General features: G+C 31.5%; 2 protein-coding genes across 2 annotated transcripts; one reads left to right on the top strand and one right to left on the bottom strand.

The window, feature by feature from the left end:
• Positions 1-8,306: 8,306 nt before the first annotated feature.
• On the top strand, positions 8,307-12,010 carry LOC115697726 (uncharacterized). Its single transcript, XM_061101617.1, has 2 exons — positions 8,307-8,568; positions 9,721-12,010. Exons 1-2 carry the CDS (start codon positions 8,503-8,505, stop codon positions 11,884-11,886), a joined length of 2,232 nt encoding a protein of 743 aa, XP_060957600.1. The 5' UTR covers positions 8,307-8,502; the 3' UTR covers positions 11,887-12,010.
• Positions 12,011-12,470: 460 nt separating this feature from the next.
• Positions 12,471-17,458, bottom strand: LOC115696938 (uncharacterized). The gene is made up of 8 exons (XM_030623833.2): positions 17,179-17,458; positions 15,379-15,604; positions 15,171-15,305; positions 14,442-14,664; positions 14,084-14,270; positions 13,293-13,477; positions 13,070-13,207; positions 12,471-12,723 (listed from the first exon to the last, which is right to left on the bottom strand). Exons 1-8 carry the CDS (start codon positions 17,273-17,275, stop codon positions 12,595-12,597), a joined length of 1,320 nt encoding a protein of 439 aa, XP_030479693.2. The 5' UTR covers positions 17,276-17,458; the 3' UTR covers positions 12,471-12,594.
• Between the last annotated feature and the right edge of the window lie 930 nt (positions 17,459-18,388).

The raw sequence follows: 18,388 nt of genomic DNA on the forward strand, positions 1-18,388 counted from the left end.
CCTCCCTTTTAATCTCTATATGTTACTACTCAAAGGATTTTTTTTATAAGGTAACCGCCATTTTTTTTGAAAGAAAGGTAATCACCATTTTGATTTTTCTATATATAATCGCTGATTTATTTTTTTGTGTGATGAATGTTCTTTAATTATTTAAAAACTCAAAGAATCATGTTTTGATACCATGAAACAATACTATTTTTATTATTTTTGGCACAATAAAAAAGAAAGTTATATCTTTATATATTAAAAGTGCCTATCCTGTTAACGTTAAACGTTAACAAATAAATAAACCCAATAATTAAACCAAAAAATTAAACAATTTTTTTTTTTTAAATTAAAAAAAATATCTTACCAAATATCTCTCTAACAAATTTATTAGGTGATTTCTTTGTACTCTATTGGGTGATTTTTTAAAAAAAACAGTTTATTTTTTTAAAAAAAAATTTATTCATTATTCAAAATCCATATCTACAGCTATCTAAATAATAGTCTTCTTCATCGTTATTCACCAGATCTCTCAGGTGCCATTAATTTCTATATATTATATTTATATAAAAACAACACCATGGTTAACACATATGTGTTCTTTTTCTTAACTTTTGCTACAATATTGGTTCAATCAAAAATCGTCGAGTACGACGATTATTGGAAAAATAGAGCTGAGGAATCCCAAAAATACGCCATTGAAGCTTACACTTCAAATGCACAAATCTTTGACTGTTTCATTAGGTGCATTTTGTTCTTCACGGAAAACTCAAATAGAGTACAATTTTGCAAATCTTTTACTATATACAAACTTTAAATTTTGCTATCAACTTAGAATGCAACTCAATTCTGTTTCTAATGTAAAATAATGAAACAGAAAATTGTGAGTGCAATGCACGACTACTGGTGTTAAGGTAGTTTATTGCATATTCTCAACAATAGCTTCGCCAACTTTAATGATATATGTATTGTGTCATTTTTTTTATTGATTACTTGATCTAAATAAGAATACTGGACATGTAAATAAATTACTAAAGAGATTTATTCCAATGCTATTACACAAATTTATGATTTGAGTATTAATGTAAATGGGTAATCATATGTTTGTCGCTCTCTAGGTACGCATAGTTACAGGAGACAATCTTCAAACAGCTAAGGCAATTACTTTGGAGTGTGGGATACTTAATTCAATGGAAGATGCTACTCATCCTACAATCATTGAAGGAAAGGATTTTCATGCGTTATCTGAAAGGGCACGAGAACAAATTGCTAAGAAAATAACGCTAAACAGAAAAAGTAGCCTTTTTCATGCTCACCTTTTGATGCAGGTACCACTTGTTTACATTATCAGTGTAAATACGAAAATTATCTGCTACTCCTTAAAGTATTACCCAATACTCATTTCCACCTTTTCTTGTATTTATTAAATTTCTGAAGATGCATAGTTATAAAGCTTAGGTTTTTCTGTTTAGATTTGTGTTGTGTATAATTTCAATCACTTGCTTTCTTTGTTTCATAGGATGGTTAGTGGCTGCAGGTGGCCTTTTTGGATTCAAATCTGTCAGCCTTTCACCAAGAAGTGAACACTAGCTCCAACGTTATAAAATTATAGTTGAATTTCTTATTCAACAGATTGATCTCTATGTGTTCAATAAAAAGATTCAATGGGGTTTGGTTTCATAGTCGAAATTTAACAAAGGTATTTGGCAAAAGTTGATGAGTTTACAGAAACTCTAATTATCGAAATCTACAAGTTTTTTCTTCGATATACACATGAACTTGAGTTGGCAATATATACATTTGCCCGAGGAATAACAATAAGTTTATGAGTTGGCATTCTTGGGCTATACTAGCTTATTCTAATTATTACATGACATTTTGCTCTGATTTTCTTAGTTTTACAACACATTTGAGTGGTGTTATCTGATTTTCTAATTACTTTTTTACAGATTTAAGTGGTACTATAGCATATGTTGAACTTGATGACAATACAAAGAGCCTATTTGCTGTCAGGTTTGCAGATGTGTAGTTTTAAAAAGATAAAATAGTTTTACATGGCTTTCATAAGTTGATTTTTTTAATTCAACAAATTATGCACACCATGTCTAATCATCTTGAATGAAAATATTGCAGGAACACCACCGCTTTGTCGACACTACCATATTCAATTTATCAACAAAAAAATGGACAATCCAATTATATGCGGACCCGACTAGAATGAAAAGTGCAAAATACAAAAATTACACTATTGTCTCTATCAAAGCAAATGAAGATTGAAATCCACCAATGAGTATCATTAATTTTCTTATCTACAATTTTTAGACATGTTATCTTCAACTATCAATATTTTAGAGATTGATTTTTAATTTTCTTTTTATCTTGCACTCATTTAAGTAATGTTTCTTTAAGTATTAAAACATCAATTTTTAGTTTATTTTTGGATTAACTTAAGAACATATTTAAATTATCTAGCTTTTTAAACACTAATATATTGCATTCGGTATTCACTTTTAATTGACAAAATTATAAACTATAATATTTAAATACACATAATAATAATCTCACCTAATAACTAATAATATTTTTTCTTTAATTTTTAATTGTACCATTTTTAAATAACATAGAAAAAACTAGCATAAAATTCAGTATACGTGCCTCGCACGTAGCTTTTTGCTAGTATATATATATATGTGCAGACAACAATATAAAAAAATTCTTGAAGTAATACAAAGAAAGTGAATACTCTATTTATATACAATCTCACTTTGTAAATGATTCATACAATGAAACTTTCATATGTGTTGCTATTTATTTTTCTATCGTTCAAAAAAGAAAAAAAAAGTAAATGAGGTGTATTTATTAGAAATAACTGATTTAATTATAAATTCCTTAAAAATTAATTTTATTTAATTTTAAAATGTCTATTTTTGTCATTTTACACAAGGTTAAGAATGTATATAAAATTTTGGGGTGTACTTAATAATATTAAGGGTGTAAATATAACTACCCTTTGTAAAATGGGATAACTTTTACTTAAGCCCAATTTTACCCCCCTCATTTCTAAACTCTCTCTCTCTCTCTCTCTCTAGCGTTTGAAATTGCACCACCACGATTCCCCACTCGAACGAAGAACCCACCGAACCCACCACCCCACGGAGGGAACCCATCCACTGAGCACGCGACGAGCCTTTCCCCTTTCGATTTTTTAATTTTTTTTTTCTTATTGATTATGGTGAAAATGTTGTTAGTTGATAGATTTAGGTTGGATATGTGCATTCTTGATTAGATCTAGGGTTAGATTGAGTAGATCTAGGGTCTGTGATCTTTCTGGGCAAGAAAATCCGATTTTCTGGTTTGATATGAGCTTGAAGATGAAGGCCCGATGCATGACCCGATGGTCCGATGCATGGCCCGATGTAGGGCCCGATGGTCTGATGCCTATTTTGGATTTTTTTTTTTTCTATTTATAGGACTGACCCGATGGGCCCGATGTAGGGCCCGATGGTCGGCCCGATGGTCAGATGCCCATTTTGGATGTTTTTAAAATTTTTTCTATTTATAGGACTGGTCCGATGGGCCCGATGTAGGGCCCGATGGTCGGCCCGATGGTCAGATGCCCACTTTATTTTTTTAATTTTTTTTTTAATTTTATAGGACTGGCCTGATGGGCCCGATGTAGGGCCCGATGGTCAGATGACTGGCCCGATGTAGGGCCCGATGCCCACTTTAATTTTTTTTTTTTTTGTTTATAACAAAGAGAGAAGAAGAGAGTGGGGAGGCGGTAATATAAATGGGAGTATTTTAGGGATATTCTAAAATGTGTTATATCCCACAAATATTAAATGTTATGTGTTTTAAAAAAAAATATTAAGTATATGTAAATATAGAAAATCAAATTAAAGAGAAAATTGAAGCCATAGATTTAGTTTTGTTTCTCAATAGTAATTTAGTCAAATAGTTTGATTTAACAAAATGAAATAAATAATTAAGAAATGAAAAATAGTTCACATATTTGGTCTTATTTTGTTTTTTTTTTATTCTGAAAAAAACATTTTTTGAGAATTTAATATCATCATTTCTCAAATTAGTAAAATATTTATAATGCTCAACACAAAATTAAAACAGATAAATCCTATGTGGGAATAAGGTTTTGTTTTGTTGGGCTTAGCTTAAAGTTTCATTATTAAAAATAAGAACATATTCTTTATCTCTTTAGAGTTTATATATTAAAGGTTAGAAATTGCTGTGTTCCAATAGAAATATTAAATTATAGGTGCGTTTGGAAAACTACAGTGTAATTGGATTTGTGTGTAATTGGAAGTAATTACACAATTTGGCATGTTTGTCACCATGTAATTACACTGTAACTGTGTTATTTGAAGTAATTGAGGGGTTCCAATTACACTTTCCAATTCTCATGGCCCCTATGAGAATTGAATGTAATTACATTGTGTAATTACTAAAAACTTTCCATATTAAACATTAGCTACTAAAAAATATTATTTTCCCATGTAATTACTAACTATTTTGCCAAACAAGATATTAAGAATTCATATGTAATTACCACCTTATATCCAAATACACCTTGCATTTTAAAATATAGTATAATTACTACACTGTGTAATTACCACCTTAGTAATTACTCTACCTAGTAATTACACAGTTACTTCCAAACGCACATAAGATTACAATTCTATAATAAATAATACAAAGGATAAAATTATAAATATTTAAGAATATTACAACACTAAATAAAATATACACATAAAATAGAAAATATAGAGAAGGAAAAAAAATAACAACTCAACACAATAAACTACACACAAAACATAATATATAAAGGATAACTCAAACAATTGATTTTCTATACAAATGTTTGTAAACTAAATCAACTTGTTCTTGTTAAATAGTATAAAAAAATTATGTTACACCATCAGAATTGTATTTGAAGACTGATGTCAAACACAAAAAAAAGTAAAGCAATGAGAAAATATAGATTAAGAGAGAGAGGAGTCAAAAAAATGTTAATTAATATTTTTACCTCTTGAATTATAACATATGCATTATTGTGGCTCCTAAAGTTTTGAGCCTGTCACATCATTATATCTCTTTGATTTAAAAGGAAAAAAAATAAGTATTTTTAATAACATTATTATACTAAAAATTAATCAATGATTAAAAAATTAAGTAAAACTTTTAAATAATTTTTTTTAAAATTAATTACACACGTAACACAATTTTATTAGAATATGTTGTCCAATTTTTTTTTCAAAATACGTAGTAGTTTAGGAGGAAGCCAGGTGGCACTGGGACCTACGTTACAGGACACGTTGCCCTAATTACTCCTAGATCCCTTTATTTCAAAGGACAATGACAGATTAGTCATCTCCGCGAGTATTCGGCTAGACCGCGAGCGTCCCTCGTTTGTTCCTCTCCATGAGTAAAGTATATCCGGAGAACGATATAGGAGAAGTAATGAAAGATGACGTGACATTCAAGGACTAAGACATTGTACATGCATTTAATGCAGCATGAGAGAGAACATCAGACACATTACTCTGACAAGCGTATTCGAGGGTTTAGGCCTATTATTCCTAGATCTCACGAGCCCCCATCCATTAATTGACGACTGCATAAATGAGTCATCAAATCATAAATAAGGGATAAATTACATCCCACCAAACTATAGACAGCTTAAAAACCTATCATAAAATAGGCAATTATGCCCTAAGTCAAGTTTGAGAAATTATACCAAGTATGGTGTAATTGAAAAGGACAACAGTGATATTTTACCACTATTACGAGCCCATAAATACTCCAATGATAAATAAAAATGGGGGGCCAAGAAAAAGCTCTGTAACAAATACCCTCATAAATACAATAACTCGTGGACTAAAGCTCATTAATGTTTTAACCACGTAAAAAATTTCTCTTCTAACTTTTATTAAACACTTCATACAACCTTAATTATTGGTTGCCGAAAATCTTAGTTAATAGAATATATATGGGTATAAATTATGAGTTTTTATATTTTTTTTTATCTAATTAAAAAAAGTCTCTTATTTTTACATTGTATAGCTGGCTTTGTTTCATTGGTAAAAAAAATTATTCAACAAAAAAATAAGATACAAAAATATTAGTTTAACTTTAGTATTTTTATAAAAATATATTTGTGATATAGTGTAAATATAATAATTTTTTTTTCTCAAATTAACTGGTTAAAATCTAAAAAATTAAGTAGTTTTTTTTTTTTTTTAAGAAATTAGAAATTAGAAATTTTCTTTTATTATTGGATCAAAATTTAATGATTTAATATTTTTAAAATTAGTATTTATAGATAATTATTTTTAGTAAGGGTAATTCAAAGTGTTCCATTTATATTATGTGTAGATATTTTTATTTAATAATTAGGCATAACTACTAAGTGTAGATATTTATAAATTAATAAAAGAAAAAATGTAGATATTTATAAAGGCTTAGTTTAGATATTTAGTTTAGGTTGAATTTTAGAATAAAAAAAGAAAGTGAAAATTGAAGAATATAAATAAATAAATAGTATTGAAGCAATTTTTTAGTGTAGATATTTATACCTGTATAGAATAAAAGAATAAAAAAATGTAGATATTTTTAAATGCTTAGGGTTAGATATTTTTGGGTTAAATTTTTAGAATAAAAAAAAAGAGTAAATTGGAGAAAATAATTAATTAAATAGTATTAAAACAAATTCAAAACATCATCTCATATTCTAAAATCACTTATATAAATATACAATTATAGAACTTATATAATTGTGTTGTACAAGTATTTTTACATGCTATATATCATCATAAATTTATAGAAGAATTCAAAGATATAAATTAAATCACATTTCGTTTGCAATTGAACTATTAAGTAGAACAAAATGCCAAATCATTGAACGAAGTATAAGAAATTAAAAAAAAAATACACAAATTTGGATAAATAAAAAAAATAAGGTAAATGATAGTAAGAAGAAAACACTAAACAATGTAAACCTGGTTTTTCATACAAACTAAGTGAAAAGAGTTTTTCAGAAAAATATTCAGCTAATAGAAATCTGTAGAGTTGAATTAATTTGAAATTTTAGGTCTAATAATAAATATAAACTAATTACCATTGAATCAGCATGGCCCAAACAACTTTTAATTCTTATAAAACCCTAAACTCAGATCAAAAATACTCTACACAATAAATAAAATTAAACATGACTTTGAAAAATAAATAAATCAATATAAATGAAAGTAAAAGAAAAAATATCAGAACCTTTTGATATCCATGATCAAAGTGAGCATTAAGGTAGCACAGATAGCTAGCGTGAGATTTGAGAACAAGAGACTTTGGGTTCGAATGGGTGTCAATTTTTTTGGAGAAAAGTGGCAATGAAGTAGGTGAAGCAGGATTGGGGATAAGTGACGAGAAGATAGTCGGTGAACAAAAAAAATATATAATTGTATGAAAAATACAATAAACCCACTTCAACCAGCTGCAATAGAAGGGTATTATTGTCCTTTAAGCAGGACGTGAAGATGAGTCTTATTATATATAAGATCTCAGTTTTATATAGATATATATAAAGATATAGATAGATATTTTATTTAAATTAAAAGAAAGTGATGAATTCAAAATAATTAATCAAATTTACATTATTACAGAATTATTGTACAAATTAAATTAAATTTAAAATAAAAAATTTGCACGAATTGAATCTCTAAAACTGTCTCCACCTCTATTAGGAGATTTCCCATCCTATTCTCACTCCATTTGGAGATTTCTCGCTTTATCGCTTATAGAAAATAAACGAGAATGAAATTTAAAATTTTGAATAATTTGTGGTATAAATACTTAAGTTTAACTTTCAGTTACAAATAAATAGTTAAGTTTAACTTTTAGCGGTAATAATACTTAAATTATAATTCTGGAACTTTTGTAAATACTTAACTGTAAATTGTTAAGTAAATTGCCACATGGTAATTTTTTTATTGGTCTAAGTCATTAAATTTTTTATTTTTTTAAAAAATTAATTTAAATATACCAATAAAAAAATGACACGTGAATAATGACATAATATTTAACGTAAGTACTATTACCGCAAAAACTTAAACTTAAGTATTTATTTACAACATGGAGTTAAACTTAAGTATTTATGCCGCAAATTACTCTTAAATTTTATATTAGTATTCTAAGTAATTTAATTATTTAAAATATTATAAAAAATTATTTTAAAATAATTCCAAAATTAAATAAAATAAAATAAATAAAATATGGGGTTGATCTTCTTCAACCCATCATCATCATTTCAGTCACAGGTAACTAACTAACTAACCCTAGCTTTTTTTGAATTTAAAAATTTCAATATCATCCATTTTCCAATCTTATTATTTACAGATTTTCATTTCTGTGTTTGTGGATTTATCAGGGCCAACCTTAGCTTCTTCTTCATGATTTTGATTAATGGTTATAATTAGCCACAAGTCTTATTAAACAGTTCCAAGCTCAGCTATGGCTTTCTCCTCAGCTCCTCGCTCCAATATTCCTACCGCTTCTTCTTCTTGCCACCACTCTAAGGTTTGTACACATATATATATATTTATATATTTAATAATAGTTGATAATTTTGCATATAAGGATCATATCACTGAGAATGGAGTCTTATCTAGATAGTTGAAATTTTGAGTCTTTTTATGTTTTGAGAAATGCTAAGTTCGTTATCGGTACATTTCAATATCGGGTCTTCGCATTTTTGTTTAATAAATAACATAAAAAATCTCTAACCAATTGTGAGGCGATATCAGTATTGTGTTGAGTATCTTAAGGTGTCAAACAACAATAATCTTATGTTTTATGGACGATTGATAAAACATGGCTTGTAACCATGGTTTTCCATTTTTATTTAATATGTAATATGAAAAATCGCTAATCAATTCTGAGACTACATATTGGTGTGGTGTCGAGCATCTTAAGGTATCAAATAATAATATTTTTATGTTTTATTGGGTGATTGATAAAACATAGCTTGTAACCACGGTTTTCCTCAGCCATAAGCGAGGCTCCCGAATAAAATTTGGGAGGAGGTGAGTCTAAGACAAGTGAATAACAACTTAGGCTCCTTACAGAGAAAAGGAAGGAAAAAAATCTGGGGTTTGGATAAGTTTTCCTGGGAACTAGAGGTGGCGTTTGGTTGAGAGGAATGAAAATATAGGAATGAGAATAAGAATATGAATGGAATAAAATTTAAAATATATAAAAAAAAATTGATAAAAAAATTATTAAATTTTTTCTCATCATGTATTGGAATGGTCTTTCCTTCCATTTTTAAAATGGAATTGTCATTCCACCAAAATTTTGGTAGAATGGCCATTCCATTGAAATGTCATTCCAACACTTTAATATGCAACCAAATAAAGGAATGAAATAGAGATTGTTTCCTTTCCTTTACATTCCATTTTATTACCTCCAACCCAACGCCACCTAATTAGGCTTATTCCCTTTTGATTTGATTCTTTATTAGCTATGAATATTGAAGCTATTTGTTGATTTATTTTTGTTAATTTATGTTCTCATCTGGTTATTGGTCATGCAACAAATCTTCAGTGTTTATAAATATGTAATACATTGTGTTTTTGTACTAATATCAATACAGAAATCAAATTACTGATTTTGAAGAAATGAGTGATCGACTACTAATAATTGTGTGTGTGATGCTATTTTTTTTTGCAGTTTTTCTCTTTGAGGCTAAATTCAAAGCAAAACAAAGTAAGTTTTGTGTCAAAACTTGAAAGAGAAGACACTTCTTTGAAGATTGTTAAGTCAGTCTTAAATAACAAAAGGTTAAATATTAGTGACAATGGAGCTACTGAGCCTGCTAGGATTCTTCTGGAGAGATTGTTTGCACAGACCCGAAAACTGGAGAAACAAATGAGTAGATATTCTCAACTCCCGGATCAAGATGTTCAACTCGGTCTTAATCTTGAAACATTGGAGGCTGATCTTGTGGCTGCATTGGTTGCATTGAAGGAAAAGGAAGATGAGTTACATGATGCAGAGAAGGCGGTTTTTTTGGAACAAAGTGAATTAGACCGAGCAAAGAAGGAGTTGGAGAAGCAGGAGAAAGAAATTGTTGATGCTCGTTGTAAGTATGAAAAAATCGAAGAGGAATTGAAGCAAGCTAATTATAGTTTAACTTCTCAAGCTAGGGAGATTGAAGATCTTAAACGTCGGCTTTGGGAGAGGGACTCAGGCATTACTACTTTGCGTTCTGCATTGTCTTTGAAAGAAGGTGAAATTGTTAGAATGAGAAATGAAGTGATGACAAAAGGTGAAGAAGTTGCTGTGATTGATTCTAATCTAAAATCTAAGGCTCAGCTTCTTAATCAAGCCAATGAAGTAGTGAAGGAGCAAGAAATTGAAATTCAAGGACTTCGAAAAGCTTTACAAAAGAAAGATGAAGAGCTAAGGGCTTCTATGACACTGAGGGAGATTGAAGAGGAGAAGCTGAAAGTTGCAGAATCGAATTTAGAGAAGAAGACAATGGAGTGGTTACAAGCCAAGGGAGAACTAAAGAAACTTGCAGAGAAAGCTTCCAAACATGTTGAAGAAACTAATGAGACATTGGATGACTTTAGGAGAGTGAAGAAACTTCTTGTTGATGTTCGGTCTGAGTTGGTTTTCTCTCAGAAAGCTCTGGCATCTTCCCGAAAAAAGATGGAAGAACAAGACCAGGTGTTGGGAAAGCAGATGGAAGAACTTGAAGAACAGAAGAGAAGTGTTATGTCTTATATGACTAGTTTGAAAGATGCCCAAATAGAGATAGAAAGTGAAAGAGTACAACTAAGAGTTGCAGAGGCTCGAAATAAGGAGCTCGAGCGGGATTTGTCATTAGAGAGGGAGTTGATAAAGGGGTTACAAGAGGAGTTGAAGAAAGAGAGATCTTCATTGCAGCAGGCAATGCAGGAAATGTCTTCTCTCCAACAGAAGCTAGACCGAAAAAGTTCTCAATTCGAGGAAACACAAAGTCTTCTTCGGGTTAAGGAGTCAGAATTGGTGGAGGCTAAGCTGGAAATTCAACATTTGAAATCTGAGCAGGCTACACTTATGGTTGTATTGGGTGAAAAGGATTCGGAACTCCTGATTTCGAAGAAGAAACTTGAAGAGGTGAGCAAGGAAATTGCTGACCTGAAGATGCTTTTGAACAGTAGAGAGAACCAGCTTATTCAAGCAACTGCATTGTTAAAAGAGAAAGATGAACAAGTTGGCATAATTCAAAATGAACTGAATCAGACGATGAAGAAAACGGTTGAAGCTGAAAATGTGGTAGAAAGGATTGCTGAGCTTACAAACAAATTGGTTATTTCTATAAAGGATGAAAGCAGCCATGGGATTTTCGAACAACCATGGGAAAACCAACTAGAAAATGAGCTTGAGTTAACGAGAGAGACCTTACGAAGAAAAGAAATGGATGTTGTAGCTGCTCAGAGGTCTCTTGCAATGAAAGATGAAGAGCTTAAGGCCATTAAAGAAGAAACGAAACAAGATGCTAATGATCTAAGAAAGCTTTACTCTTTAGCACAAGAGAGAAATATAGGCGAGGAAAGTTTCGGGGACTTGGCAATTGAGAAGCTTCAACTCGAGGCGTCTCAACTAGAAGTTGAAGCTGCAACCAGTGCTCTTCATAAACTTGTGGAAATGAGTCGAGAACTTTTGAATAAAACTACACCAAGCATCGAGGTTGATGATAGCTTTGATCATTGGAAGAGCACGGGAGAGAACAACGAATGTTTCGCTAAGGTTACAACTGAAGTTTTTCGGCTTTCTGCTTTGACAGAAGAGCTTGTGAAGGAGGCTGCTGTTTCAGGCAAGAAAAGTAAATGCTTAGCTTTCGACTAGGATTTGTATAAATCATTCCTTTGTTAGTACAAGTGAAAATGTGTATCTTCCATTTCTAAGTTGATTTCTTTTCTTTTACAATCTATGAAGGGCCAATAATTAATGAGCTTGATATATTCATGAATTTTAGTGTACAATGCCTATTTATTTCCCATTGACCACTCAAAAAAGTGCAGGAGTACAAATAGTAATTACCTTGCTTGCTCAGCTAAGAAGTTGCAGCAAGATAAGTAGGATAGGAATGAGCTTGATAGGAGCTAAGTGCTCGATTGATCGGTGCACAATGATGGCTCGCAATGTATCTTAGGAATGAGCTCGATAAGAGCTTAATTGGTGCTCAATCATTCTATGACATGCGCTTGATATTTACTCGATGAATTGTTAACCGTGCTTGATAGTTCTCGATAGGTGTTCGATGACAGTGAATTTATTTTCAATTTTTTCTTGAATTCTTTTTCATTATCTTTAACACAAGTGCGATTGTTCACAATGATGGTCAAAAGCATAACCTAGTAGTTCCACACTTCTCACAAAGAGAATGTTCCAAGTTCGAATCCCCTTTCTTCGAAATAAGAGATTGAAACGGAACAAATAATCCAAAAATATATTAATTTATTACTTCCATTGTATTGTGTTCGAGCAGCAAGCAGTGATATTCATATATATATATATATATATATATATATATAAATATATATTGTATTTTGTTTATAGCACTCTGAGAAGGATGTTAGAAAGGTAAGTGCCTTCTGGGTAAGCTGGGTCAATAGGATGGTCACATGCTGCCCCAGCCTGTCTAACCAACGTAATCTTTCTTCCCGCCATTGCTGCAGCACCCTGTTCAGAAGTTAAAAAAGAAAATTATTTTCTGTGTTATGTACAGAACATCGAACCATTATAAGGTGGCGCTTTATAAATAATTGGCGCGGGTTCTCTATATTATTAAATTAAAATATATTTGACCCTATATTGAATTGGACCAACTTATTATTTACCGAAAAAAAAGAATTGGACGAGCAACAAGATGACACCTTATTATGGTGCTTGACACTATAGGTGCCCTTTGAGTTTATTGGTCTATTTGAGTTTCGCCTTTTGTTCGATGTATGGAAATTGTTTTTCGTACAAGATCGATTCTTTTGTGCTCGTAAGCAAAACATGATTACGTTTTTAAATAAGTTACCTGGAGAATCTTTAAGAACATCCCGCTTTGTGTCATGGCTCCCGAACACGAACAAGTCATAAGAAGACCACCCTTCTTTGTCAACTTCATTGCTAGGCAATTTAGATTTCTATACATGCCCGTTGCGCTTTGTAAAACCTGGATTAAGAAACCGTTGATTATGTGGCAAAAACCAGAGGAGTTATATCATGAGAAGCACAAACCAGATGATGGAAAATTATACCTTTTTTCGCGGAGCTAGTTTTGGAGGATCTAAAATGACAATATCCCATGATTCATTTCTAGAGAGAGCACCCTTCATGAATTCAGTTGCATCTTCTCTTAGGAAACATATTCGTTCTGGATCCATGTTGTTGAGAACAATATTTTCTGTTGCTAACTCTAGAGCTGGCAATGATGAATCGATACCTGAAAACAGATGTCGTAAGAATAATCTTGTTTCGCTGTAAAACGAGCATCTAATTTCATTTTGTTTTATGTAAAATCCAGAATACCTCAGGTTGTTCCTATATTTTATTATGAATAATGAATAAAAGTAAACATATTTATGTTAGGATCTCGCATGCATGAGATTGATTAATAGTATATAATTACTTGGATAGCTTTTTCTCTTGGATGAGCTTTCATGAGTGAGTTTTACCCAAATAGTTGTATCAAGTAGTATCAGAGTCATGCTCCCTCAAGCGAGACCAACATCACAGACAGGGTAACCTATAGATTAGGCTCAGAATAGACCATCGAAGAGTGAGCCACTGAGGACGTTGGCTCCAAAGAGGGTGTATTATTAGGATCCCGCATTGACCAAGTATGAAATTGGTTAGAGGAATATAACTACTCGGGCACACTCCTCTTTCAAGCTAGCTTTTGGGAGTGAGTTCTACCCAAGTGGTTGTATCAGCTTACGGTTAAAATCTTAACATTGCGGATCAATTCCATACTAGTAAAGTCATATTTTAGCATAACTAATTTCTTAGCAACATAATCTATGAAATAAGGAACAATCAGGAGGAATACCAGTGACAGCAATGGCGCCTCCTCGTGCTGCATTCAAAGCAAAACCACCACTATAGCAGCAAATATCAAGCACTTTCTGACCACCGGAGATTGTTGATATGAAATGACGATTCTCCCGCTGATCAGCATAAAACCCGGTTTTCTGGCCTTCAAGTGAAATTGCATAACAAATCCCATTTTCAACAACCTGAATGAATAGCAAGACGGCATTAAAAGTCAAGCCATCTTAACTTACGGGTACAAAAGAACAGATTTGATAGAACAACATAGGCGATTTGTAGTTATATGGCAAGAATCTACATAGTTTAGTTTGGAGCACCATGCATGAACTGAGACAATAACAATAAGAATTTCACACCTTTGTTCTGTGAGGACAAGTAGATGAATTCATTTGCTTCAAATTTGACACATCCAATCCTTCTTCTTTTAAAATATCTATAGATGGTCTCCAGTTTATGTGATTAACTTCACTAATTCTACTGATGCAGGCCTCTATTTGTGGTTTGTACTTTTCCACCCAAGCAGCTGATGATGCTATTGCAGCTATATCCCCAAACACATCAACAATTAGTCCTGACAACCTGTGTAAAGTAATATGACATTGTAAGTAAAGGTGGTGAAATGATAAACTAAGGTTCCAAACTTTTCGAGACAGTTCGGTATCTCCCTGTGTAATGCCTCCTAGCCCTCTATTTATACCAAGTCACCTTAGGACTATAGGATAGCTCAATTAAAGCCACTAAGAATTTGACAACTCAGTCTCTAAAATCCTAATCAGTTATACTAATGAGACTAATATTAAGGTTTAACATATGAACTTAAGGATTTCCCACAGTATAATAGCATCATCAAACTAACCTTACTAAAACTAAGAACCCCAACAAGTTATAACTCATCATCTATAATTTTGACAAGGCTTAACATTTGGCATATCTAACCAGGATGTGATATTGAACAAGAAATCCAATATGTCCTAAAATAAATGTACAACTCATTCGACACCAATTGGATCTTCTTTTCATCATCAATATGAATGGATTTGCAATAACTGTTTGTAAACATGAAACTGTTGGGCATAAATTATTACCTGTCGCCTTCACTATTCACAAGTCGATAAGCATTTGTATTGGCTGAAGGAAGCCCCAAGCTTTTACGCAATTCTATTGCTGCATCGATCCTTGCTTCGAGTAGTTTCATCATGTCCAATGCACATGAAGGGTCTCTAAATCAAGAATGGAATGTCATTGCGACGAAAATGTATTAGCAAGCTCTTAAAGCTTAAAATAAAGTATCACCTTTTCGCTTCTTCTTCTAGCTGCATCAATCGAACACAGAACATTGAGGAAGAATTATACATGCCCCAACCAATCGGTTTTTCTTCACCGTCAGCAACCAGCACCATATCACCAGTCCCCGGTGGCGGTCTACCAATTATTCTATCAACGGCTCCACTGTAAACCATTGGACTTCCATCCTTGAAGAGTTGTGTCTTCCCTTTCTTCAACACAACTTTTGCCAAACCTACCTTACCCCAAAAACATAAAAGTTTAGGAAATCTAGAAAATGTTGACTAATTAACTATGAATTTTACCACAAGCCATTTTTGTGAAGTTGAACATAAAGAAAACAACACTAACAACACTAATTAGTAAACCTACAACATCAGGCATCTATTCAGTCCATTCAATAATTGGGATTCAAATGAAATTGTCAAGACAAGTTTTTTTTTTTCTTTTTTAGAAAAAGAGACAGAGGTCACTTGTCTTAGACTGACCCCACTTAAGTTTATTGAGAAACCTCACTAGTGGCGGAGAAAAAACGTGGTGACAAATATATTTTAATACAAAACATAACATATCTACTATCAGAACTAAAACAACTCCTTCATAGGATAAATCTAATCATACAAAATGTCACCCCAGTCACTGCATAAACCACATTTTCTCCCATATCCTCAGCCACATACTATAAGATTGGCTTGGCTTTTGGTGTTACCATGTTACTATGACATGATTAAGCATGAGAGTATCTTATGAGGACTCCATAGTTTTGACAATTATTAAGCATACAATAATCAAAAGGTGTACTAAATGAAAGTTACATGATGTTATGAAGTTGCTGTATCTATCCTCATTGATGATTATAACCAAGTTAATCCAAGGGCTGGCAGTAGATTTATCTATACGCATTTCGGGTTATGTTCTCTAATTACATTTCTTAGATAAAAATTAAAATAGGAAGTGAGTCTTAAAAAATGAGCTTCAACTTGTAATAGAGAATGGTTAGGGAGCTCATTACTTCTGTATACATCTACTATCAGAACTGAAACAACTCCCTCATAGGATATATCTAATTATACAAATGTTTCCCCAATACCTGGATAAATCTAAATAGGAGAAATTCTCAAAATATTTTGATATTAAAATCCAAGTTGCCACTCAAAAAAATTTAGTTTTCTCCCATACTTCCACTAATGAACTCTCTTTTTCTTCAAAAATTCTGAAATTTCTCTCAGTTAAATGTGGGTGCAACTACAAAATCCTCAGCCACATACTATAAAAGAATGAGAGTATATCAAGTTGCTCTCTCTATCTGCATTGATAATTATAACCAAGATACAAGTGTATCTCTACTTGGAGTCCTTTCCATTCCCAAATTAATATATATTTGGAAAAACATTCTTCTTTTCTTGCAGCATTTGGAGAACATTCTTGAATGAACTAATTCACTCATAAATGAGACTACAAAAAAGCATTGAAAAATAAATATAGAAATTAGCATAAGTAGAACAGGAGTTTGGCTGAAAAAGAAGAATGAATTTTCCAATACTCTCAGCATCCAAGAATAAGTAAACTTCATACATACATAACATTCATTACATCCAAAAAAAAAAAAAAAACACCCCAGAAGAGATTCACCAATGCCCATCAAATATGGAGTGTCAAACTGATTTGACCAAAAAAAAATATACAAAAAATTATTGCTACTAAATGCAATTCTACAGACCCAAAACCTGAAAAGTTCGTTTCATTTTACATTAGAAATTTATATATATATATATGTATGTGTGTGTGAGAAACAGTGAAAGAAGAGACCTTTGGGGTGGTGAGCAAAAGCAAGTTCTTGGAGAGTGGATATGGTTGGCAAAGAACAAACAGTCTTCAGTAGCTGAAGTGGAACCTGCCGCTGCATCAGAGCTTCTCCTGAGTTGAACTTTACTCTCCGTTGGCGGAAATAATGCCGGAAACTCGCCGGAAAAGCTTCAAACTTTTCGGATTTGGGGTATCGGGTGAGGGAGCTCAGTGAGTGTGTGTGAGAGTGTTTTTTTTTTTTCTTTTCTTTTTTCTTTCTTTTATTTCAATTATATTATTTACCTCCTTACCAACAAAAAAATATAATTTAAAGTGGTAATATTATTTTGGATTCTCTTTTTTGTAATTTTATTTTGTTAAATGATAAAATAAATCTTGTATTTTTTTAAAATATTTAAATAGCACTCTGAGTTTAATTTTAGACAATTTTTTTAATATAACCAACTTAAAGACAATTACTAACACGAACAAATGTAGAAAATTTAACTAGTTTTATAACACATCTAGGTCAGATTATTATTAAGTTTTATTTTGACAAAAAATCAGTTCACGGTCCTATTTGTACCATTTTGGAAAATACAAGGTCTATTTTATCATTTAACACAATAAATGGTCTAATCTATAATGTTTGCAAAACACAAGATCCAAAATAACATTTATCCTATAATAAAGAATTTTAAAGTTATCTAGGATTTTTTTTCCTCTATTTTAAAAGATAAAATTAGAGCTTCTCGTTCTTAAATTTATAACTACCGGAAGGCTAGACCCGTTGATTTTCATTGAACTTAGGTGCAACTTAGTCGGAGTTATGTTTTGCTATTGTCATTCAATTTTTGCTACTGCGATTAGTTTTGTTTTGTGAGATGTTTTTGAGTATTTTAGTTCTATTTTTGTGACATGATTTTGAGTGTTTTAGTCTTATCTGTGTGACATATTTTGAGTGTTTTAGTCTTATCTTTGTGACATGGTTTTGAGTGTTATAGTCTTGTCTATATGACTATGACATGATTTTATTTTGTTTCATTATTGGTTTTTCTTTGTTCTTTAATGGCTCATCATTAAATCACTGTTAGTGTTGGAAATAACAAATTTTTTGCAACTTAAGAGGTTGTTTTTTGAAAGCACAAATACAACTTTTATTAATTTGCCAAATTAGCCAAAAGACAAGACTGTACCTCAACAGGAACATCACCCTTATTGAACACTCAATCTG

Source organism: Cannabis sativa, chromosome 7 (assembly GCF_029168945.1).
Source record: "Cannabis sativa cultivar Pink pepper isolate KNU-18-1 chromosome 7, ASM2916894v1, whole genome shotgun sequence".
In the NCBI taxonomy this organism is placed as follows: domain Eukaryota; kingdom Viridiplantae; phylum Streptophyta; class Magnoliopsida; order Rosales; family Cannabaceae; genus Cannabis; species Cannabis sativa.